This window comes from Rhea pennata, chromosome 8, assembly GCF_028389875.1.
Source record: "Rhea pennata isolate bPtePen1 chromosome 8, bPtePen1.pri, whole genome shotgun sequence".
Lineage (NCBI taxonomy): Eukaryota > Metazoa > Chordata > Aves > Rheiformes > Rheidae > Rhea > Rhea pennata.
The window spans coordinates 17970235-17991552 of record NC_084670.1 but is presented as its reverse complement, the minus strand read 5'-3'; the positions used below and the strand labels follow the sequence as shown (position 1 = coordinate 17991552).

At 36.9% G+C, this 21318-nt stretch overlaps 1 protein-coding gene across 4 annotated transcripts in view; it reads right to left on the bottom strand.

The window, feature by feature from the left end:
* The window catches only part of PKN2 (protein kinase N2), a 56557-nt gene that overhangs the window by 17201 nt on the left and 18038 nt on the right, over positions 1 to 21318 (bottom strand). For all 4 annotated transcript variants that reach the window (XM_062582163.1, XM_062582164.1, XM_062582166.1 and 1 more), the window contains exons 2-4: positions 14350 to 14650; positions 6359 to 6510; positions 1684 to 1801 (exon numbers count right to left, since the gene is read on the bottom strand). In XM_062582163.1, the coding sequence (XP_062438147.1) occupies positions 1684 to 1801; positions 6359 to 6510; positions 14350 to 14650 (571 nt within the window). The remainder of the gene's footprint in view (positions 1 to 1683; positions 1802 to 6358; positions 6511 to 14349; positions 14651 to 21318) is intronic.

Sequence of the window (21318 nt, the reverse complement as noted above, 5' to 3'; positions counted from 1 at the left end):
AAAACCAAAAAACAAGTAAATCAATCTTCACTGAAGACCATGTCCATGTTTAATTTCTTTAATTTCTTACGCCTCCTCCCACATACATGCACAGGAAGGAAGCGGGGGGAGGGGAGGGGGACAAGAGGAAGCAAATTCAGTAGACTATAAAGGGAAGTCTTGTAGTATGTTGTAAAAACAACAGTGAAATTTAAGCTTCTACATTTGAAAAACAGAAATAAGTGATCAGGGTCTCAATTCAATAAACAGGCCCTACTCTTTGGAGAGCTATAATTGCTAGAGAATGGGAAGTAGACTGTCTGCAGAAGAGAGAAGGGACAAATGCCTTTGCAGAAAGGCAAACCTTCCCAACATCTTTCAGGGGCCAAGGAGGAAGTTTCAAGAATTCCACTTTTCAGGACTATGCTCTGAGGATTTATCTTCCACCTACACAGCTCCCTGATCAATGTCTGATCATTCTTCTGCTTCACAGTAAAATCCAAGGGTATCTGGCTTCTGTAAGGATGGAGAATGTAAGAGGTCTCATACAATGCCTTCCCCAAATTCTTTGGTTAACAATTCTGTTGCCTGCTTCTGATGTTTAGATTTCCTAAACAGAACTAGAAAGGTTCCTGGATATACTAATATACTACTTGCTGTTTAAAGCACTAAAAGTAGGATAAATGGGGTGGTGGTGCTTGGGGGGGGGAGGGGGGGGCGCATTTGCAAGCCCCCTTCTGGTTTTAATACTTAGGTACAGATACAACAGATACCTTTATAGATATGCACATTTAAATCTGCATTTGCTGCCAACTCTTAGAAGTTGTAGGCTGGAAAGCTCCAGCCTCCTTTGAAAAACAAACACGCATAACCCTTGTACTAAAAATGGAGCGTTAACTTTTTTTTTTTTTTTTTGAAGTGTTAGAAAAACAAAACCCTGAGCCCTCAAGCTGTTTTTTTTTGTATTAGTGAGGAGATCTTCCGGCCCTGATTATGAGCAGAATCATTCAGCTTTAATACCCCAAGAGATGCATATGAATGAAGTTCAGGAGTAAGATGTACCAATATGCTCCGAATTTCAAAAGCACACCCATGCTATTATAGCTCAAGCTCTGTATTTTTAAGAATCCCCAAGAAATTAGTTTAAAACTACTTAGGCATGTTTCAAAACTGATCTCCCTAAAAAGAATGGTTTTTTTTTTGTTTGTAAAATAGTTGACTACTCAGTTGATTACAACCCGTAAGGCTACCAGAAGTTAGCCCCTATGTGCATCTGTTCCCCCTCGTAAGAAGGTGAATCTTTAAGCATGACAAGTAGACTTTGAAACTACATCTGAATTTTTTTCCAATAGCAAAAAGATTTTATGCTTTAAAGAAAGTGATATTTATTGTCAAGGCGAAAGAAAGCATGTGTGGAAGGAGAAAGAGCATGAAGCCAAAAAAGACTGCATAAGAGAAACAGGATGAAGAGATGTTGTATTTCTCTTCATTAAACCTAGCGGTTTTGGCTTAACAAAGTCAGATTTATTTGGCATCTAAATGCATGAAGTGATACGTCCAATCTTTGACCATTTTCAGTGCACACAATTTTTGTCTAACCTCTCTCCTTACTAGGAATTTATTATAGCTTTATGCACATATGGGTACATCTCTACATAGGATTTTGACACTAATAGGATTGGTATTTCTTTTCTACTCCATCACCATTATCAAAAGCCAATTCATTGGTCTGGACTGCCTGAAGAATCTGCATCCTTATAACTTCTATTTTTGTCTTGCTGTCCTGGAGCATCTGTTGAGCTGTGGCAAGAAGTTTTCGATCCTATTAAAACAAAAAGTTAAAAATGTCAACTCTTCATTGAAAAAAAAATAGTTAGTTAACTGTTCCTGAAGCATGCAGTTTTTAAAGCTTTCAGTGTACATCTTTCAGTGTAGCAGACCACTTCACGTAACTGCATTAAGATATTAGTGGAAATTAAGTTAGGACAGAGGCATATTCCAGTTGATTAAAGACTATAAGCCACTCCCATAGAAACAGTATCTCTTTAAAGCTGGATAAAGGAGGCATGATCTAGAAACACTGCATGTGTAGATGAATATTTTGTAATATCTTGTCTTCAGTATCGGTTTAAGTGCAAAAAAAGAGATGCATCTTACGCAGAATGACACATGTTGACAGTGCATGTGATGAGAATTCTGCTCCATTTTTTAAAAATAGACTAGTTTATTAGACTAAATACATATAAAAATCATTGTACTGATTCGAGCTGAATTTCAATCTTGCAAGTAAAATATTAAGTTAGCATACATTATGCACATATATTCAGCTATAAGTAATTGTGATGTTTTCCCGAGGAAATCAAAGCTGAAGATTGTTTTGTTACTAGTTTTGAAAACAGAAGTGTTTAGCTCAGTTTTAGATTAGAAGCACAATAAGTTAAGTTGCTGATGAAATAGCTAATAAAGTAACCCTCACATTTTAAAGCAAAACAGTTCAGAAGTGAAAGTTTCTGAAGGCGCAATTTCAAACTAACTGATAATGCCATTTCACCATCAGGAGTGTGGACAGCTATCCATAAATGGCTATGGTATGCTATCTTTTGTTCTCCAGCTAAAGAAGATACGATTTCCAATAGATAATCAATTGGCTTTTGCACGTTGAACTCAGCATGTGTGTAAATGGCTACTGCAGAGCTCTCTCTGGAAATGGCATGCAAGATAAGTTTAAAGTAGTCTAACCTGCAGCAACAATGCAAAAAGGGGATAAGAGATGAGAAAGATTGGTATTGATGGGGTCAAAATTTAAGGCAGTTGTATTTGTCCTGCCTGTGTAGCACCAAACCAATGAGTTAACTCATTCTGTAACCACCATATAGCTTCATTAGTAAGTTACTTTGCCATGGTTTATACTTATATTTTAACTTTATAATGAAGTTATCAATTATTTAACAACTAGAAGAAATTCAATTCTTCCCCTTATGCTGCAACCAAGACAAAGGACTGCAGTGCTGTACAGATACCAAATCTGGAAGCACCGGCACCATGAAGTATAACATGAAGGGAAAAAAAAAAAAAAGTCATTCACACAAATCCTCTCTGCCAACAACAATATGCTGAAAAGTGAGAAATTTACCTTCACAGAGCTCCACTATAATTCGGTGCTTAATAAAGTTACTTGGATATTTTTATGCTACTCTATATTCTGCAAGGCAGACACACCCAGAGAAATATAGGGGAAAATTTTTGCAGCACTCTGCACACCATAGTCTCAGTGCCCTTGTAAGTTTTAATATTAATCAATGCTTTGTAGTATCACTAGTTTTCATACTTTAAGCCTTTTTTTAGTCCTTACGGTGTATTCTACATTAGCTATCCAATTATTTAAACAGTATGCTGCGTTTCTTGAAAGAATGCCTTCTTACATACAAACATCAACTTTTGAAATCAGCACAATCTACAGCTGATTACAGGAGCTAACTAGCAGATTAAACAGGATTCTAGAGTTGCACATAAAGTTTATTCTGCATCATTTTGATACATAAACATGCTTCAAGTATTTCTTTGTCTATACTTTTATTTCTATCTGGTTTTTGAACTTGCTATTCTTGATAGTCTCCAACATCCTTTTGCTGCCATGGATTTGTTTGCTTATGGGCAATATCAGCCATTCAATGAGTAATAAGATGGAGTAATTCAGGATTATAGAGATCTCTTTCAGCAGAAAGAAAATTCCATCTTCAGAATCAGAATAGATGTGTTACACATAGCAGCTCTTTTAATGTTGGAGTCTGAATACAAGAGACTTTAAGGATCTCCCAGGTACAGAAGAACTGACAGCACCTGTACAACTGACCTGTAAGGCTTTCATGGGATCTCAGAGAATTCACAGAAGTTCAAGGAGAAGTGATCAGTATCTCAGAAACACCTAACTCTGAATAGGCTGAGCTGAATGCTACTAAAGCAAATAGAGTAAGCTCAATAAGATAGCCTTCTCATGGGGTGACATGTTTGTTACTACAGAAGACAGCTGTTTTCATGTTTAAAGAGCAGAGGATGATCTCCCTCTAGTAAATGAAGGTCTAAAAGTGATATAGTAAGCTTACAGTTAGATCATAGCATGTTTGAGTTAAGATCCCAAAATAATTGAATATGTTTGAAAGAGGGTCCAGAGACTACTTTTTAAAAGAACCATTGCATCACCCAGGTTGGATTCAAACAAGATGTTTTCTGTCCCTCTTCCCACCTCATCCACACACTTGAGTTGTTTAGCTGCTGCTTTTTAAAACCTAGTCAACATGTGTAAGCCTACAGTTCAAACCTGCCAGATTACTTCACTACTGAGCACTAAGCATAAAGAAATGAATTCACATTATCTCCATTTGTTTGTTGAAGCAGCTTGTGACGCTTTTGCATTTTCCAGTTTGCTCTCCCCAGCCTAGTTACCATAAGCCCAATTTGGTGGGCTGATCAAAACATCTACTATTGCAAATAAAACATTTAGTCCTCAGTTTTAATTATATGCCTCAAAATAAGCTAAAATGTATCCCTTCTATCTTGTCTCATCAAAGCTTGCTAACAACATCTAACATCAGAGCCTGAGTGTTGTTAATTTTTCTCAGGCTGTTATATGGTTACTCGACAAGGGTTTATTAGGGACATAGTAAGTATACGTCTGTTGATCCATTTGGATCATCTGATTATTATTTTAGGTGTACCTGAAGTTAAGTACACAGCCCCAGAGGAGACAGGCCCTGGGGCTCCTGCAAGCCGAGGCCGAGACCGGCATTCCAAGGCCCTCAGCGACGCGGCGCAGCACAGGCGCATCGCCCGTCCCTCTGGGCTAGCCGGCGACCGGCCGGTTTCGAGAAGGTTTCGAGAAGGCTGCCGGTGCACTGGCTGCTTCCCAGAGGGTGCCACTGGGGCAAAAGGAGCTTTGATGGCACCTGTGATCCAGCTAGTCTAAAATCCTTTCCCAGAGAGGGAGCACCACTCACTCAGATTTTGCAAGGTACAAGAAAGTTGAACAGAAGGTAGATACAAAGTAATTTATCTTTCCATGAGTCTCAAAAAGAAATTCGTTTAGAAACACAAATTCACCTTCCAATACTTTTTTTTCCAGTCAGTATCGATTATAACTGGCGGCAAAACAATCCACAAGTGTCTGATCTTTCTTCAAGTCAAACACTTTTTAAATAAGGTCACTGGCTCAGACATACGTCGAATCAGTCAGTCAAGACTTTACCACATTTTGATTTTATTTATTATCTTCTGGACAGCTCTAACCAAGCTACTACCTGCCACTTGTGAGACCTCTACTTGTAGGTTCAGCTCATCTTCTTAATGATTCGTTAAGAGTAAATGGAAAGAACTAATGAGCAACTAATGAAGGAAGAGGCTAGTAAGTAGAACCCTCCCCCCCAAACAGTTTTACTCACTTGAGCTGACTTCCTAGTACTCATAAGATATGATTTAAAAAATATATATTTTAAAGGTTTGGCTACTTTTTCAGCTGAGTTAAGGGTGCATCTAGAATGTCATGTTTGATGAGGTTTATTACATAGATTAACTAAAGCAAACCCATTTAGGATTACTCTCCTTTGCCTCCCCAGGCAACTGCTCGTGCTATCAAGAGAGTGAGCAAGCACGAACAAGAACGTGCACACTCAAAACTAGAAAAACTAGAAATCAGCATGGCTTTACTTTTAGGTTCAGTTTGATGCTATCAGATACTATCTCTGGAACACCACACTTCTGTAAAAAGGGCTATTTTAAAATAATGTTTTCTTTCATCTTTTCCTCCATGTTAGAGTAATTTAGCTTGGAGAACTACAACAGTTTGTCAGCACAGATAACACTGTCGGAATATTATGCTCTAAGACAAAGACTTTTTTTTTTTTTTTTTTTTTTTTTTTTTTTTTTTTTTTTTACTGCCAGCTACAACCAGATGACCATTACAGAACTATACTTGGCAATGCCAGTTCTGTATAATTGTCAGGAACATTACAACTTCAATGGATTTTTTTTTTTCATGCAGCTAGAAAAGGCAGACACCACTCAGTGTCATACCAAGCTTTGTTGCTTAGCGGATCACACATAATCAAAGATTACTAGATGTGCTAAATTTAGTAAACTGGATTTGTTATGTAGGTTGGGTTGCCTGTGGACAAACTGATAAAATAACCATTTTGAGCATCTTGAACAGGTATTAAACCACAACAAAAAAGGTATAGCAATTTATAGCAGATTCTACAATATTACCTAATTAAAAAAAAATATAAGCAATATGCTATTTTGTATATTTTAAATTCACACACACCACAGCAACATGAAAAAAGATCCACGATCATTTCCACATTCTTTAACCATTCCAGCGCCTTACCTTTGAAGAGCCATTTGAATACATCTGTATCATATTCTCCGCTCCTTGTTTTACCTTCAGTTCTATATCCAGTTGCTTTTTTAAGGCCATCAATCTATTGTTAGTAGAAAAACGAGGATCGCTGTTTGGAGTATCAGGAGTCCTGGGACAATCTGTAAGTTAAATATAAGATGTAATACACGCAACAAATTTTTCTATTCTATTAAGGTATAGCTGAAATAAAGCTGTAAAATTTTAGTTAGGTATTAAGACTGATCGTCCTGTCCAGAGCTACTTTGCAATGGAACTGCAAATGCGCCTTAACATGAAAAGCCTCAAGAAAGCCTAGAGACTCCTACACGTGTCTTAATTCACATGAATCACTTCCGGGGGTGGTAAAATAGGTAGGTTTGCAGCTAGGTCTATTTTTGTTTCAAAGGAGATTTATTTCTTCTGGAATGTCTTCAGTCAATTAAAAATACAGTTTGCCATTACACCTTCTTAAATCGCCAATTTAAAATTTAAGTGCTTTAAAAACAAACTTGGATAACAATACTCAATACCGGTGAGCATAATCTAAAGATAGATTTTTTAAGTAGCTGTATTCCTCATGGATTTTAACGTGCCATTTCTGGTAATGAACACTGCAGAGAGTTTATGTCAAAATTAAGACTAGACAATAGAAAAATCTTTTTTCTTAAAGAATGTAGACATAAGACTATGAAGTCATAAGACTATGAAGTCAAGCTCTTCAACTTGCAGTCCTCCTCCAGAAAAGGATATTAATCACTGGTTCAAATTCCAGGTTATGCAACATGAATTGTTAATCTCCACCCCAAAAATAAGTGAACTGAACTATTTCCTAGTTCTTAAATATTCTGTAATAGAATAGTTTTTTTTTTTTTTAAAAAAAATTTTGTTGTTGATTCTCTTTACACGAAAAACAGAGAGACAACTTCCCCTATAGACACAGGCCACTAGATGTTCTCCTGAAAGATACTTATCTGTTATCATAACAGTATAATTTCAATTTTAATTAATTTTCCTAGAATTAAAACTATGCTAATAGATCAAGACTCTGAAATCTTCCTTGTTTATTAAAACACGTAGGCACTAAACTAGTAACTCCCAAATTATTAATTTTGAGGTGCTGGCAGGAGGAGGTTTATCTGCCATTTCATATTTCTTCTGTAGAGGCTTCCAATAACCAGTTTTGAAATAAAGTGTATTAAGTCTCCAAGTTTGCAATGCAATTTCCTTCTTTTAAATTGCTGTCTTTGTCATGGCTACATACAGATTTCTTGTAAGCAGAACTTAATTTCCTCTTTTGCACTCCATTTCATAGTCTTCACTTCAAGCTTCTTTAAGACTCTCTACAGCTCCACTACTTGGAGGTTGTGCATTAACAGAAAGTACTTGAGGCTTCAGAAGAGTGTGCTGTTCCTCATGTTTTCCAGTTCATGTTCTCTACATTTTGGCCCAATTTCTTTATGAAGCATTGCACTTGCAGAGCTTTAACCTAAAACTGTTCTTAATAAAACAAAGATTAATAACATGCTTTCCTCTTACTCCTCTTCACAGTCAACTAATCCTCACCTAACAATCTATTCAAAGTTAAAACAATGAGGAAAAAGCAACAGTGTGCAAGCCACAGCATCAGGTTTCCTTGTAAGGTAGATTAGTTGCATAAATGAATATTTACCAAGTTTAGATTTATGATGCAGACTTCTACCACATAAAGATCCTAGTCCTCTGCTGATCCATGGGACAACCGTGGTCCTCCTGAACTGTTTTCACAACTTTAGGATGCACACAAGCACTCTACCTTTGCTTGTTTAAAACAACGCTCAAATTGCAAGTCAAGCCCTCAGCAGAGATGCCACAATTCAGGTTGCCCATGCAGCTCTTACTCCTCTCCCTTTGTGCACCTGCATTGAGACGGTCTAACCATATCACCTAGCTGGGTCGGCACTTGTGCATCTGACTTCCCCTCCACCATTTAGTTCAAAAAGTTCTACCAATATGTTTAGCTGGTAACCGGGAGCAATAGAAAACATGTTCTTCCATATGGATCAATAATGATAAAGAAATAGTCTGCTTTCATTCATAACAGCTCTTCACTAAACTTCCACGCATGAAGCAATATGGTTTCCTAGAAAGTTTTCTTAATAAAAAAAACATTCCCCAAGCCTTTCTAGAAATGGCTTCAAAGCAACTTCTTCCCTTATCCTGTTATAATACAGTAAGCAGCCTGAAGCAGCTTTCTATAGAAGAATTTAGATTAAAGTTTTAAGTCACTTAGACAAAGCAGTTCTATTATGGAAAGTGTTGACAATCTTTGCAGCAGCACTACAAGCTGTGTCTGCCTTATCTGTTTCTTTGTAATGTCTGCTTAAATTGCAATCACTTGGGTACAGCTAACTCTCTCTTACCTATTAGTGTAAAGCACTGTACAGTGGGGCTCAAGTCTCATCTGGAGACATTTAGTCATCATCGTAATACAAGTAAGTTCATTACAATAATTTCAATCAGTAGGATTTAGGTACATGCTTCAACAAGAATTGAAGTAGTTTACAGTTTGGTGAAGTAGGTAATTTTCAGAGCAAGGAGAAAGGGACCAGGGAAGACAAGACGGTTTCTAGATTGCCAGTTATCGACCAATAAAGACAGTATAAGACTAGTCATTTTGGGTGCATTCAAGTCTAACTTTGCAACAGATAGTAAGAGCTTTGCTGGGCAGTGGATTAGTGCTCTTAGTCATTTTTCCCCCTTGGTATGGTGACTATTGAGTGAATAAACAGATGTACTTCAAGGAAACTTGACATCATGTGATATAGCCAGCATGATAATTCTGCTCTACAGTTATACAACGTAAATCTTGTTGCTCAATGCTAGGTTTTGCACAGCTTGTTATTAATGCATATCCATGTTGATGCAAGTCCCTAGCACTTGGCCTTGCACCCAGGTTAAACTGAAAGCTGTAGCTTTCCAGGCTAGCCAACCTTCCTTTCTTAACCCAACCAATATATTTTGAGTTTCTTATGCTATATAATTTAACGGTATCTTGTTTTCACAAAAATATAAGATTTAATAAAGCAAGTCAGTAAGGTGATAGTTGCTTTTAAGATGTCTGGACTGCATCTAGATAATAAGTTTTCAATTTAAAATGTTTATCTTAATACCAATCTTTGCTCTTCTGAAAATCTTTTCAGTTTGGCCAAGTCTTTGCACAGTGCTCATAAGGAAAGTTACTTGCTTATAAATTGCCTTTTACAAACACTCCTATCTAAACTGTATCCTTGGAGTAGTGACACAACCCTAAGCTTTCCAAGACGGCTGCCCACTCCTGTGGAGATTGTTCCCGAGATGATAATGCACCCAGCATCTGTTCAACAAGCTCAGCATGAAATCTAGAATCCTGTGCAACTTTGAATTTGGGTTCCCAGGTGGCACTACAGCGTAACGCTAAGTTACCCAATTAGCTGCATGCACCCTTTGGTTAACAGTTAATCTCATCTGAAGCTTTTTAATGGTAGCTAGCCTTGTCAGTGTCATGCCCAACAGAAACATCAGTGATGCACATTCAGGCTTTGCTAGAGGCAGGGAGGCTTTTCTCATGGAGTCTTTGGTCTCATACTTGAGCTGACAGCAAGCAGTAGTCCAAGACAATAATGGATATCCTATACTCAAGAAAGAGATCCAATGCTGACCTACTGGAAACTGCCTAGGTGGAATTGAATTTCAATTAGGTAAACAGCAAATTTTAACCACTAAACAAGTGACCGTGGATTGTTTCAAACTGCTTCAATATTGTTATTCCATAGTAAGGTTCCCTAAAGTTACTATGACATTCCTATGGATGAGCCTTGTAGGTGGAGCCTGTTGTTTAAGAAGTTGCTGCCTCTGATTTTTGTCCTATAATTAGTCTCATGTGTGATTTTATATGGACTCTTTGGTATCTGAGGGGATTAGCCACTTCATTTGTTGGGAAAGTAAAGTCTCTCTTCTGTCAGCTACTCATTTTCCTCAAGAAAAGCAGAAAGGAAAGATGTTCTTGGGCATGAGTAACTTAAACAGCATCAAAAATATCTCTTCCAAGCAACCAACTGAATATTTCCTATAAACATTACCTATACATATACACACAGCTAATTAAATCTGTGACTCGCCACAAAATCTGGTTCAACATTATACCTTGCTGAGTCATATTAAAAAAGTTTTTACTATTTTCAAGTGTTCAGTTTTAGACACGAGACAAATATCAATCTATACTACTGTGTAGAAGCATATTTGAGACATGAAATATTTTCATTTCTAATATGGAAATTGTCATTCTCGTATGATGCATTAAAATAAAACTCAGATTTTCAGCAGTAATGGTTAGTAGGCTTATCCTACTCATTTTGTATTGCTGCATTGCTTCACTTCTAAGTGCTGACTTACTAATTTTAAAACTCTTCCTCCTAGTCTGACTAACACTCCGCATAAGGGCAGAGCTGGGTACAAAGTCTCCTTTCTAGAACAAATCTAGATTTACCAGTAACTCCATAATGGAAAGTAAACATATGCTACACCACAAGTTGTTTCCGTGTGATACAAAAGTTGCCAGATCTACGCTTGCATTCAGCAATGCAGCTTTTCAAGAAACTAGTTTTTGGTTAAAGTTCAATACCAATTTTTAAAGCACTGTGAAAATAATTTCCTATAATATTAGGACATGGAAGGCTCTCTGCTGCAGGCAAAGCATCACCAAAATGTCTTCAGTAACTTGAAAGGGAATCTTATTAGCATATGTTTGCCTGCAGTAACTTATTAAGACTACACTGTAATGTAATGGTTTCAACATGCATTGATTATACTGCACCCCCCTCCCCCATATGGTAGCTGCACTACAAATTAGTGGTCCATTAAAAAGAAAGCAACAATTACTGCTTGACAGTGTAAGCAACAATATGAGTCATAACAGCTTGCACAGCACTCAGCTGCAGATCTGGAGGAGTTTACAAATACATGTTCACACCCACTTTTCAGATACAGGAACAAAGAGGTTAAACAACTTCCAAGTCACCAACACGAATTACCGCCAACCAGCAGGAATTGTTCAGTCTTCAGAGTACAGGCCACACCAGATCAAAAGGATCATCATCTTACAGGCAAAGATTTTCTAGAGTTACCAGTGTTACTTCTCAATAGACCTCAATCTTGACCTGCAATACTCTTGCTACTTAGAGCCCTCAATAACCCACACAGTGCACTCTAGAAGACAGGGAACATTTGGTGCTTTACAAAAAGTGTAACTATATAAAGAATATATAGACCTTAACTGATGCTATTTTCCTATTTTTTCCTCCCACAGTTCTTGAACCCTCTTTATTCTATTTTAGACTACACAATATGTATGCTGAAACATAGAGATATTTTCTCTAAATAATAGAGATATTTTCTCTAAAGCACTTGCCACTAACTGACCAAAAAGGTCAGTTTAAGCATGAAGTTGCAACTTATAATATAGCTCACCACTGGCAACAGTGCACACACTTGGGATGTTCCTACAGTCATCAGTAAGCAATTATTAAATTCCCTACAGTGATCTCAAGCAAAAGCAAGAATTCTCAGACTGAGAAAGCTGTGATATCTCCACAGAAGTGTACTCTGTCAGATGACAGTGACCTTTAGGGCTACATGGCTTTATATATTTGTTGAATATATACATATATTCAAGTGTCCTAAATTTTATATTACCAGCCTGTTTTTTTTCCAAGGACTGAGCTCACAAATACCTTACAGTCAAATCCAGGACTTCAGTATTATAATCAAAATATCACTTAAATGACATGCTTCTGCTAGTCTAAAGACAGAATATTTATTGATAGGACAGTATCTCTCCCCATCCCTCTGAGTTAGTGATCACGAATAAGGAAGGCGACAGGTAATTTAATTAAAAGGTAAACATGAAAATTCAACCATTTCTCCTTTGGAGGAGGGGGGTACTTGTAGATCTTGATCTAAAATATCTATACCTACACCTGTATCTATAAGATAAAATTAAAGACCTTATGAAGCATCTTTAAGAAGATTGTAAAATATATTCTATTATGAATTGGTCTTATATAGAAGTATCAGTTGTGATGCTAAGTAGAGAACAAAGACCTTAAAATTCACAAGTTCCTTCTTAAACATTAGCACATTACTTATGACAAGTGTTTAACATGCAATAATCAAAATAGTAAATTGTAAATCAAAAATAGTGAATAGTAAATCAAAAATAATGTAGTCCCCTTGGCATATTTCAATAAAAGACTACAAAAAGCTATCTGCTTGTAAGTTTTTGAACAGAGAGGAAATTGAAGACATAGTAATAAGTTTTAGCATGTAGAAGCAGAGAAAATTATCAGCCTTGATGTTTTATTCCCTAGGTCTTTCATGAAGTCTGTGGCATTCAAATGCAAGGTGAGAAAAGCCTGGCTGCCAAGTTATTCACAAAAGTGATGGGCATGCTGGCCTTTTCAGAAATGTACTACGGATCAGAAGTGTACCAAGGGCCTGAATGATGTTACTTAGTTCTTTATACACAGATGATCTTTCACAGTCAATAAATGCTTTCCTAGGATCTGTCGTATTTCTGGAGTCGTGGAGAAGGAAGACATTACTCATTAAGTCATTGCGACACAGCTTTTAATGCTACCCTGGAGGGGGGCACTCCAGGGACAGCACTCAGTGCTCAGACACTTGAAATTCTGCTACAAGATGAACTTCACAAATCAGTGCCTATTTTTATATTTGAGGTCCATACAGGTTTTGCATGTGATTTTCTTTCTGTTCTATTCAGCCTTTTAACAGCCACACTAGTGTTAACACTCAGACGGACTTTCATAAGCCTTAGCCTATATGAAACAATGATTCACACCTACAAGAAAAACCTCACCGGCTATCTACAAAAAATACACTGTAATATTCATGTCCTTTTCATGCTGCTTTGCTCACTGCTTCTGGCTGTTTTCTCTTGATAAAAAAAAAAAAAAAAAAAAAAAAAAAGTAGAATACTGCAGGTCTACCATGGATACTGCAACTACGTCAGAGCACCAGATACTGTGAATTATTCACGTTACCTGCCAATATATTCTTAAGCTCTTACTGTAACCTTTCTTCAAAACCAGGGATGTCCATTTTACTCTAATGTCCAAGCTGCTTCAGGGTTGACATTCACTTCACAAACACCCTCAATGGCATGTGTACATTTATGGACTTTTTGCCAAGACAAGTCTATGTAATGTGAAATCATCAGGCTGGCAATATCTCATTAGTCATTTCATAAGAGTGAAAAAGTCATTTGTTAGACTGTTTATTTTCACAACATTCCATCTAAAAATATCACCCTTGGTATTTTAAAGAAATACATTGAAAAATTAATATCAACCTCCTGCCTTGCTACAGAAAATACTAGTTAAAATATTTTCAAAATATCTTAAATGGCAACCTCAATGTGGAAAAGCCAAAGAGTTAAGAAATTATTGCCTCAGTAAAAATTGTATGATAAGCTACAAAATGTATGGCAGAATTGGAAAATGGTTTTTAGAATTACCTTTAAGTTATTAGAAGAGTTTCATGAAAACACATAACTTATAGAATAAAAAGGTATGTTAACATTGATGCCTGTGGATTCAGTCAGAGACAGTCACTGCAACAACTACTGAAATTTGCTTTTAAGTGAAGTTTTTAGGAATATTAAAATACTTAAGAACATTTTAATATAGTTATAGTTATAAGTAAAGAAGTGATATTTAGTCAGTCTTCTGGCATCAAGTACTCTTTGAAATGCTCTCCAGAAGGCAATTTAAAACTCCAAGGGAATGGACATTTATGCGCAAGTCAGAAGAAATAAGCATACATAGGTGAAACTCACCCATTACTGATTTGCTCTCTTTTTTTTTTCATTGAAGTGAAATGGGCTATAGTTAACAGCTTTCCTGAGTTAAGAGGAAAAAAACTAATTTTACAGTAGTGTACAGTACCTGTAACATCTTCAGGATCTGTTACAACAATGTGTGCATTTAACTCCTGTAACTTATGATGCAAGTCTTCTAACTTCTTATTTGACTTTTTCAAAATGTTGTCCACATATGCCAAGTTTTTTTTATCCGTTGTGACTTTCCTGAGGTTCTCGGCTCCTTCCTTGATTTTAAGTTCCTTCCTTATTTCTCGTTTGATTTGGTCCTTTACTTCATCCAGCTTCTGCTGTACCATTGTATCTGAAAAGTCCAACTTTTGGCCAGTGCTCACATTCTCAGAGACTAGAAGACTTCTGGCATCCCCCTGGAAAGAAAAACAATAATATGACTACCAGAAATGTGATTTCCTGATAATGCATCCTACATGATTAAAACCACTGGGCTTTAAACCCTAGTATATTAAAAGCTTAATCAGTAAGACCATTTATTAACTGCAGGACTACACTCGTGCTGTTCTAAAGCTATAAGCTCACAGGACATTACATGCTAACTGGAGTTAGGCTTTACAACAGATTCATTTTAAATTTAGTGACATCTTTATTATGCCTATTTTTAGCAGCAGAAGATTTAAATACTTCTGAATTTGTCATGCCTGCCTGCCAGGCAGTTTTATGCCTCAGAGCTAGTGACCCACATTTAGTTTTCTAGATTTAATTGTGTTTTAATAGAACTAATGGGTATAGGAAATAAGACTTAATTCTTACAATTATTAACTACAATTTTAAAATACATTTACTAGAAGTTAAATAACTCCTTCTGAAGAGCGTAAAAAGTTTATCCCCCCCTCCCAAATTTAGTGATGCTTTTCAAATGTGTAAAGCAATACTGGCATCTTTATATATGAATTGTCTTTAAGATGTTACTGAAAAATATGCATTTAAGAAGGCTATTAAAAAGTGAATCTGTCTTATTTCCTTTGTGCAGGCAACCTTGGCTGAAGTGAAAAAAAACCCTTTTTTGTGATGAATAGGCATTGCTATAGTAAGGCGGCAGGGGGGAGAGTCTTCAAACCACCAGCACTGATGAAGTCACACTTGTGTGGCCTTACGTATCACAGAAGTAAGAGTGCAAATAGACAGTAGCTTCCCGCCAAGGAAACTTAGCTAGAGCCAAGTGAATAAAGATCAAAGAGTAGTTCTCCTGAATTCAGAATTGGATCTCATCTTAATTCAGAACATACAGCTTGGACCATACGTTCACTGAGTAAGTAGCTATCTGAAAGAGCAAAGATACAGTAAGTTTTCTTAAACATGACAAAGATTGTCTAGACTTTGTAGTTATTTGGAAAGATGGTGAGGTATTTGAAGGGATGATTAAGAACATGAAAGTTAGTTTTGGTGCAAGATTAGTTATCACGACTATTTGCTCCTGGAGACATGAAGGTGAGAGAAAAACCTTGAGAAGGAGTTCAGGGTGAAAGCATCAGGCTAAAAAAAAAAAAAAAAAAAAATCTGCATTTGCATCTCAGAAAGAGGGATCTGTAGATATCATGTACAGTAAGTTTTATTTATTTTTTTTTAAAAAAAGAATATCAACTCAGACCAGAGAAACCCATTTCTTTCTGCAGAACAAAAAAAAGATTATGAAATAAAGGTAACTGATCTGAATTTGGATTAACATACAAATGTATTCAGTTACCTCAAGTTACGATATATTTGATTTAAAAAGCGTGAAAGCTTTGCGATTCTAATTCTATGATCATCTGTAATACGGAATTCCCTGCTGTTCTGAGCTGTGCGCTCTTTGGTTTGTTTTTTTAAGAATGGGGGAACTGAGGATCACAAAGGTAGTGCCTGTACCATGCATGCCCTATGAATAATGCTGGTCAAAATATTTTCCTCTGTGTATATTCCACCGATACTGCCTTCTATAAGCAAGATCCAATCTACTAGTCCTCAAGTATAATTCTACAAGTTCATTAGATCATGTTTAAAGCCTGTTAAAGTATGTCTACCCAGAGCTGCCACTTTTAGTAAAATAGTTTCAGTGACAAAAAACTCCCTAAAAGTAGTCTAAATTCTCATCTTGCCACAGAATTTGTATATTAGTGAAAGAGACATAACAAGCAAGCAATTTAGAAATGTCAAATTGAGTAAGGAACGCAAAGGGAAAAATCATGTAAATTTAAAGTGCACTTGTGATTCCCATAAATACATTTCTATTAGTGAAGATTAAAATATGACTTATTATGCATATGTACAAAGGCTATTAACAGTTTTACTAGGAAATACATCACACTGTTTACATATATAGGTACAGAAGGAATCAACATTTGATTTTTAGTTAGCTTTTTTTTTTTCCTCCAAAGGGGAAAAAAAAAAAAAAAGAATCAATAGTGATCAGTGACTAGTAAGAGGGCTTACATCAATAATGAAGGAACCAACCACTGCCTGTTGAGTGATCCATATTGAGAAACAACTGAAAATAAGTTTATATAGTAATTGTTTGCTCTAATGCATAGAGGTTCAAGGGAGTTAAATATTTGTATGCCAATCTTGAAGCCATTTTTAAAAATCTTTTAAAACAGATCAAAAGTGTTCATAAATAAAAAACACTTTTAAACCACAATAATTTGCATCTGCTCTGTAAGCATTTTAGAATTTATCATTCACTTCTTTCAAAGCATGATACTCTATCTTTCAAAATTTACAGGTGAAAGGCAAATGTTAAAAAGACTCCACAACACCCTTTATTCTGTAAGAGTACCTAAAGTGTGCTAAAAGAATGCATGCTTCTTAAACTAGATCAATGTAATTAAAATATAAATAATTTAGAAATATTCTAGACTAGGGTTTCCAAAGAGACTTTAGTTAATTGTTTATCTATCAATAAGGTATTTTGTTACAGGTGAGGTTTTTATCTCTTTCCTAATCCAACATCCCACCTGTTACAGGGATGTTATTTCCTTCCATAAACAGGACTTACGAGCCCCTGTTCCAGACATACAGCATCTCTAACAAGTCCCCAGTTAAATTAATCTTTATTAGCAATTTGCATTCTAAATTTCCAGTAATTAAGCTCTCCTCAGTTTGAGCTGTCTCAGCAAAACTTTCCTCTAGACTGAGGAGTTTCAGGGTACAGAGCCTCCTTTTGCAGCCTCCTCCGGAGGCAGCCGAGAGCTCAAGAGCGTGCCTGCCCGCAAAGGCTGCTGCCGTCTGCTCACACTGCCGATGCTGCTGAGAAGATGAAGGCTTGAACGCATATACGCTGTCACACAGGACAAGAACAAATAAGGTGAAATTTTGGTTGCAGTACACAATTTCCATGAGAACTCTAGTTTAAGCAGTTCCAACCCCCTAAGCCTTGCTTTGACCACTTGTTCCCATCTGTGGTCAAAACTGTACATACACAAGTATCCAGAACTATCCAAAGCAAGAATTGACCTGAATCAGTAACAACTCTGCAATTAAACAGTAACTAATCAGTCTTACTCATTACAGAAATCCACATTCTGCGTTGCTAAAAAAAACATGCTGGTGTATCACCTAGCAAGTTCCCCCCCCCCCTTTTTTTTTTTTTTTTTTTTTTTAAGAGAAAGGCAGATCTTTGAGATCTGTACACAAAAAGTAAAAAAAAAAAAAACATAACAAGTGCTGATCCTATAACACCAACATTTAACAAGCTTACTGAGCCAAGGCAATCTATTCTGGTGTTAGAAAATAGCTATTTTCTAAGAAACTAAGTATTTACACACACAAGAACACACTCTGAGACACAGTTCAAGCCAGCTCTACTAGAACCAACCATAAGCCTAGGGGCAATACTACAAGAAAACCCTAAGGGGAACACCAGACGACATACTTCTGTTTCTTGTTATCCAGAGTTAATAATGCTTTTGAACTACAAGCATCCTGTCACCTAGACACCTCACCTGGCAAGAGGGCCACAGGCACAGCCAGCCTCCAAAGGCAGCAGCCACACGGCCGGGGGCACGAAGCCGCCTGTAACAGCAGAGCAACCACGTAAGCGCAGAGGCTCTGCTGCGATGTGCCTTACTCCCGGGATGCAACCAGGGCAAGAGAACCTCGTGCTGGAGGGATGCCGGTGCCGATAGCCTCGGCAACCTTCCACTGAAAATAAAAATGGACACAACCGGCCAGAATTCCTAACAGCTGATCGAGAGGCAGGGGGCAGTGATTTCTGTTTTAAACAAAAGCGCCTCCAAAACCCCAAGCTCAAGCATTGTTTGTTTCTGAGTAATGACTTAAAACACAAATTAAGGCAAAAAAATACCAAATAAAGCTAGAATATCCTATTACAAGCCTCTTCTCGGAGCAGAACTTTGTCCTAACAGATGAGAAGCTCAACCTAGTAGAGAGTTTATCCAAAAGGGAAAGTTTGTTTCAAAAAAAAAAAAAAAAAAAAAAAAAAAAAAAAAAAGATGCTCATTCCCTCAGCCTGAAGGCTAAACATTTCCAAGCAGAACTGCTCGAGTAAACAGTGCAAAGACAGCAGAATCATCCACATTTTCTGTGCCAAGAAGTCATCAATAGATTTTACACAGCCACTTCCTTTACTCCTCCCTGAATCATTTAACATAAAACATGTTAGAGTGGAAATGCTTTGAATTAAGTCACAACGAAACCACTCCTGCTGGCAGCAGAGAAAACAGGTCCCACTGCTTTAAAATCTAATTAAGTCAAAAGATAGGATGCCAATTATTGGTTTTCCTTTTTTAATTTTGGTAGAGTGATTGCTGGTTAGAAGAGAAGAGCCACCTTTTGCTGGGCATCCCAGAAGCAGAGCACCAGGTATGGTGCCCTTCTCCCCTTGCAACGCACCGGACCGTGGGTGACCTCATCCTTAGCACCAGCAAAGGGCAGCAGCCCTCAGCGCTGCTCCTAACCACCTGCTCCTGGGCTCAGGGGAAAGCAATTAGAGGTACTTCTCTGCAATAGGAAAATACATGTTTATGAGCCAGACTGAGGATTTCTGAAACTTTTTAGCATGTAATGAAACAGAAGTTGTATTTAATACTATAAACGCTTAAGGACCACAAATTAGATACTATGGCTTTAAAAAATATATACATGTAGAAACCACACATATAGCTATCCTACTGCAACGGCCTAATGATTCAACCGCACTTTGATTGCTGGCTCAAAGACTATCTATTTGTACAGATGAATTCAAGATGCCAGCCTTTAATTTCTGCACTCCAAGGAAATGTTTTAAGTATAGCTGCAGAGAGTAATGGGCAGTGGTCTAGCCTGCCTTTCAATAGAGTCTATTCTGGCTGATGTGGTGGAAGAGATCAGTGAGGTTGTTTACAAAAACCCATCAAGGCCTTGTGCTTTTTCTCATACCAATTCTGAGCCAAAGAGTGAATGAGCCTAGTGCTTTGCCAAACTGAATTTACCAGTAAAACTCCCATTTAGAAATAAAACATCTAAATTACTAAAAGATAGAAACTTGATGCTGCTGAATAGAAGCGATTGGTGTGAAGCTGAACAGATCAGGGCATCTGCTTCAACTGTGTGTACTGAACCACTCTCAATTTCAAGAGATCCTCAAACCGCCACCTCCTAGAAGGAAAAAAATAACTGTAAAATCCTGAGTATTAACCACCAAAGACTCACTTTAAACAGCACAGTATAGTGCACTGTTATCCAATGTACTCACCCTAGAGAATATGGACTAGGATACGTAGTCAGATTGCTAAATTTTTGTAGAAATGTTTGCAGAAATACAATGGAGCCTTAAACTACAACATGCTTCACAGCTGATGAGAACTTATGTTTTTACAGTATTATTTAGGCTTCATATTGAAGTGCAGCTAGCATGCATTCAACACATCTTTAGAAGGCACAGGCCATACCAAAATCTCAAGGTAAAACTGTGTATGTTTTTCCTAAAAAGTATTACTATTTATTTTCATATTCTCATGAATTTCAGAAGCCATTTTTATTGTCTGCTGACACAATACAATAAGAAAACCCGTTTAACAAATATTTATCTTTAAAAGTAAAAAATGTCTGACTATTTAATACAAACCTATTAATTTTAAATAGAAAAAGATGATTTTCATTTCATATACAATTTAAACAAGTACCGTTATTCAAGAAAGACAAAGTTTATTCATTTTTTCATTTCATTTGGAAAAGCTGGAAAAAATATTTGGAGCACTTAGGTCTCTCAGTATAATTTTCTGAATAATCTTTTCAGTTAGAAAGAAGTTGTTTTTCTGAGGTAACTGCCAAGGTCCCTGAAGTTCTCTACAGTAATTCTTGAAACTGCAGTAGTCTTTGATTTTAAGAACAATGTTAATCAATTGCAAACTTCCCTTCCCCCGAAGTCATTCATAAAACCAGATGTGACGGCTTGTCTGGATTACTGGAACTACATGGACTATTTCCTCTTGCCTAGAAGCAAATGTGACTGTGGTCAAGATCTCAGCACTCACCCAGTGTCAAGAACGGAAAAAAAAAAAAAAAAAAAACTTGAAGGCTTAATAGATTTTGGCATTAGTTTGCTGTAGTAACATGTTGCAAATCAGGATTTAAGTTTAATCCAAGTCACAGCTCTCTTCTTTGTAAGAACAGGCTGTTTAAGGTACGAGTAACCATAATGCATTGCATTATATGTGGATAAATTCAGCTAGGACTCACATTGAAATGCGATTCTTGTACATTCACAGTGAGTGCCTGGCTGCATCTGTAAGTTTACATCATTACAGAAGCTCCTGATTGCTTTAAATTAGAAGGATCTGCCAGAGACTTGCAAAAAAAGAAGAAATTAGAAGAAAATCTCCAATCATCACATTTCTCAAGACCGTACGGACTCAGAGGAGGCTATGACATAGCCCAAACAAGGAGCGTTCAAAACTGAAATCAGCACATGGCTACAGTATTCAAGAAACTTCACTAGCTACTCTGACAACCAATACATTAGACACTTCTGTAGTTTCTGAACTGTTACATGCAGCTTAAAAGTTCCTACCCCAATCAAGAAATTCCAGCTGAAGCCAGCAAA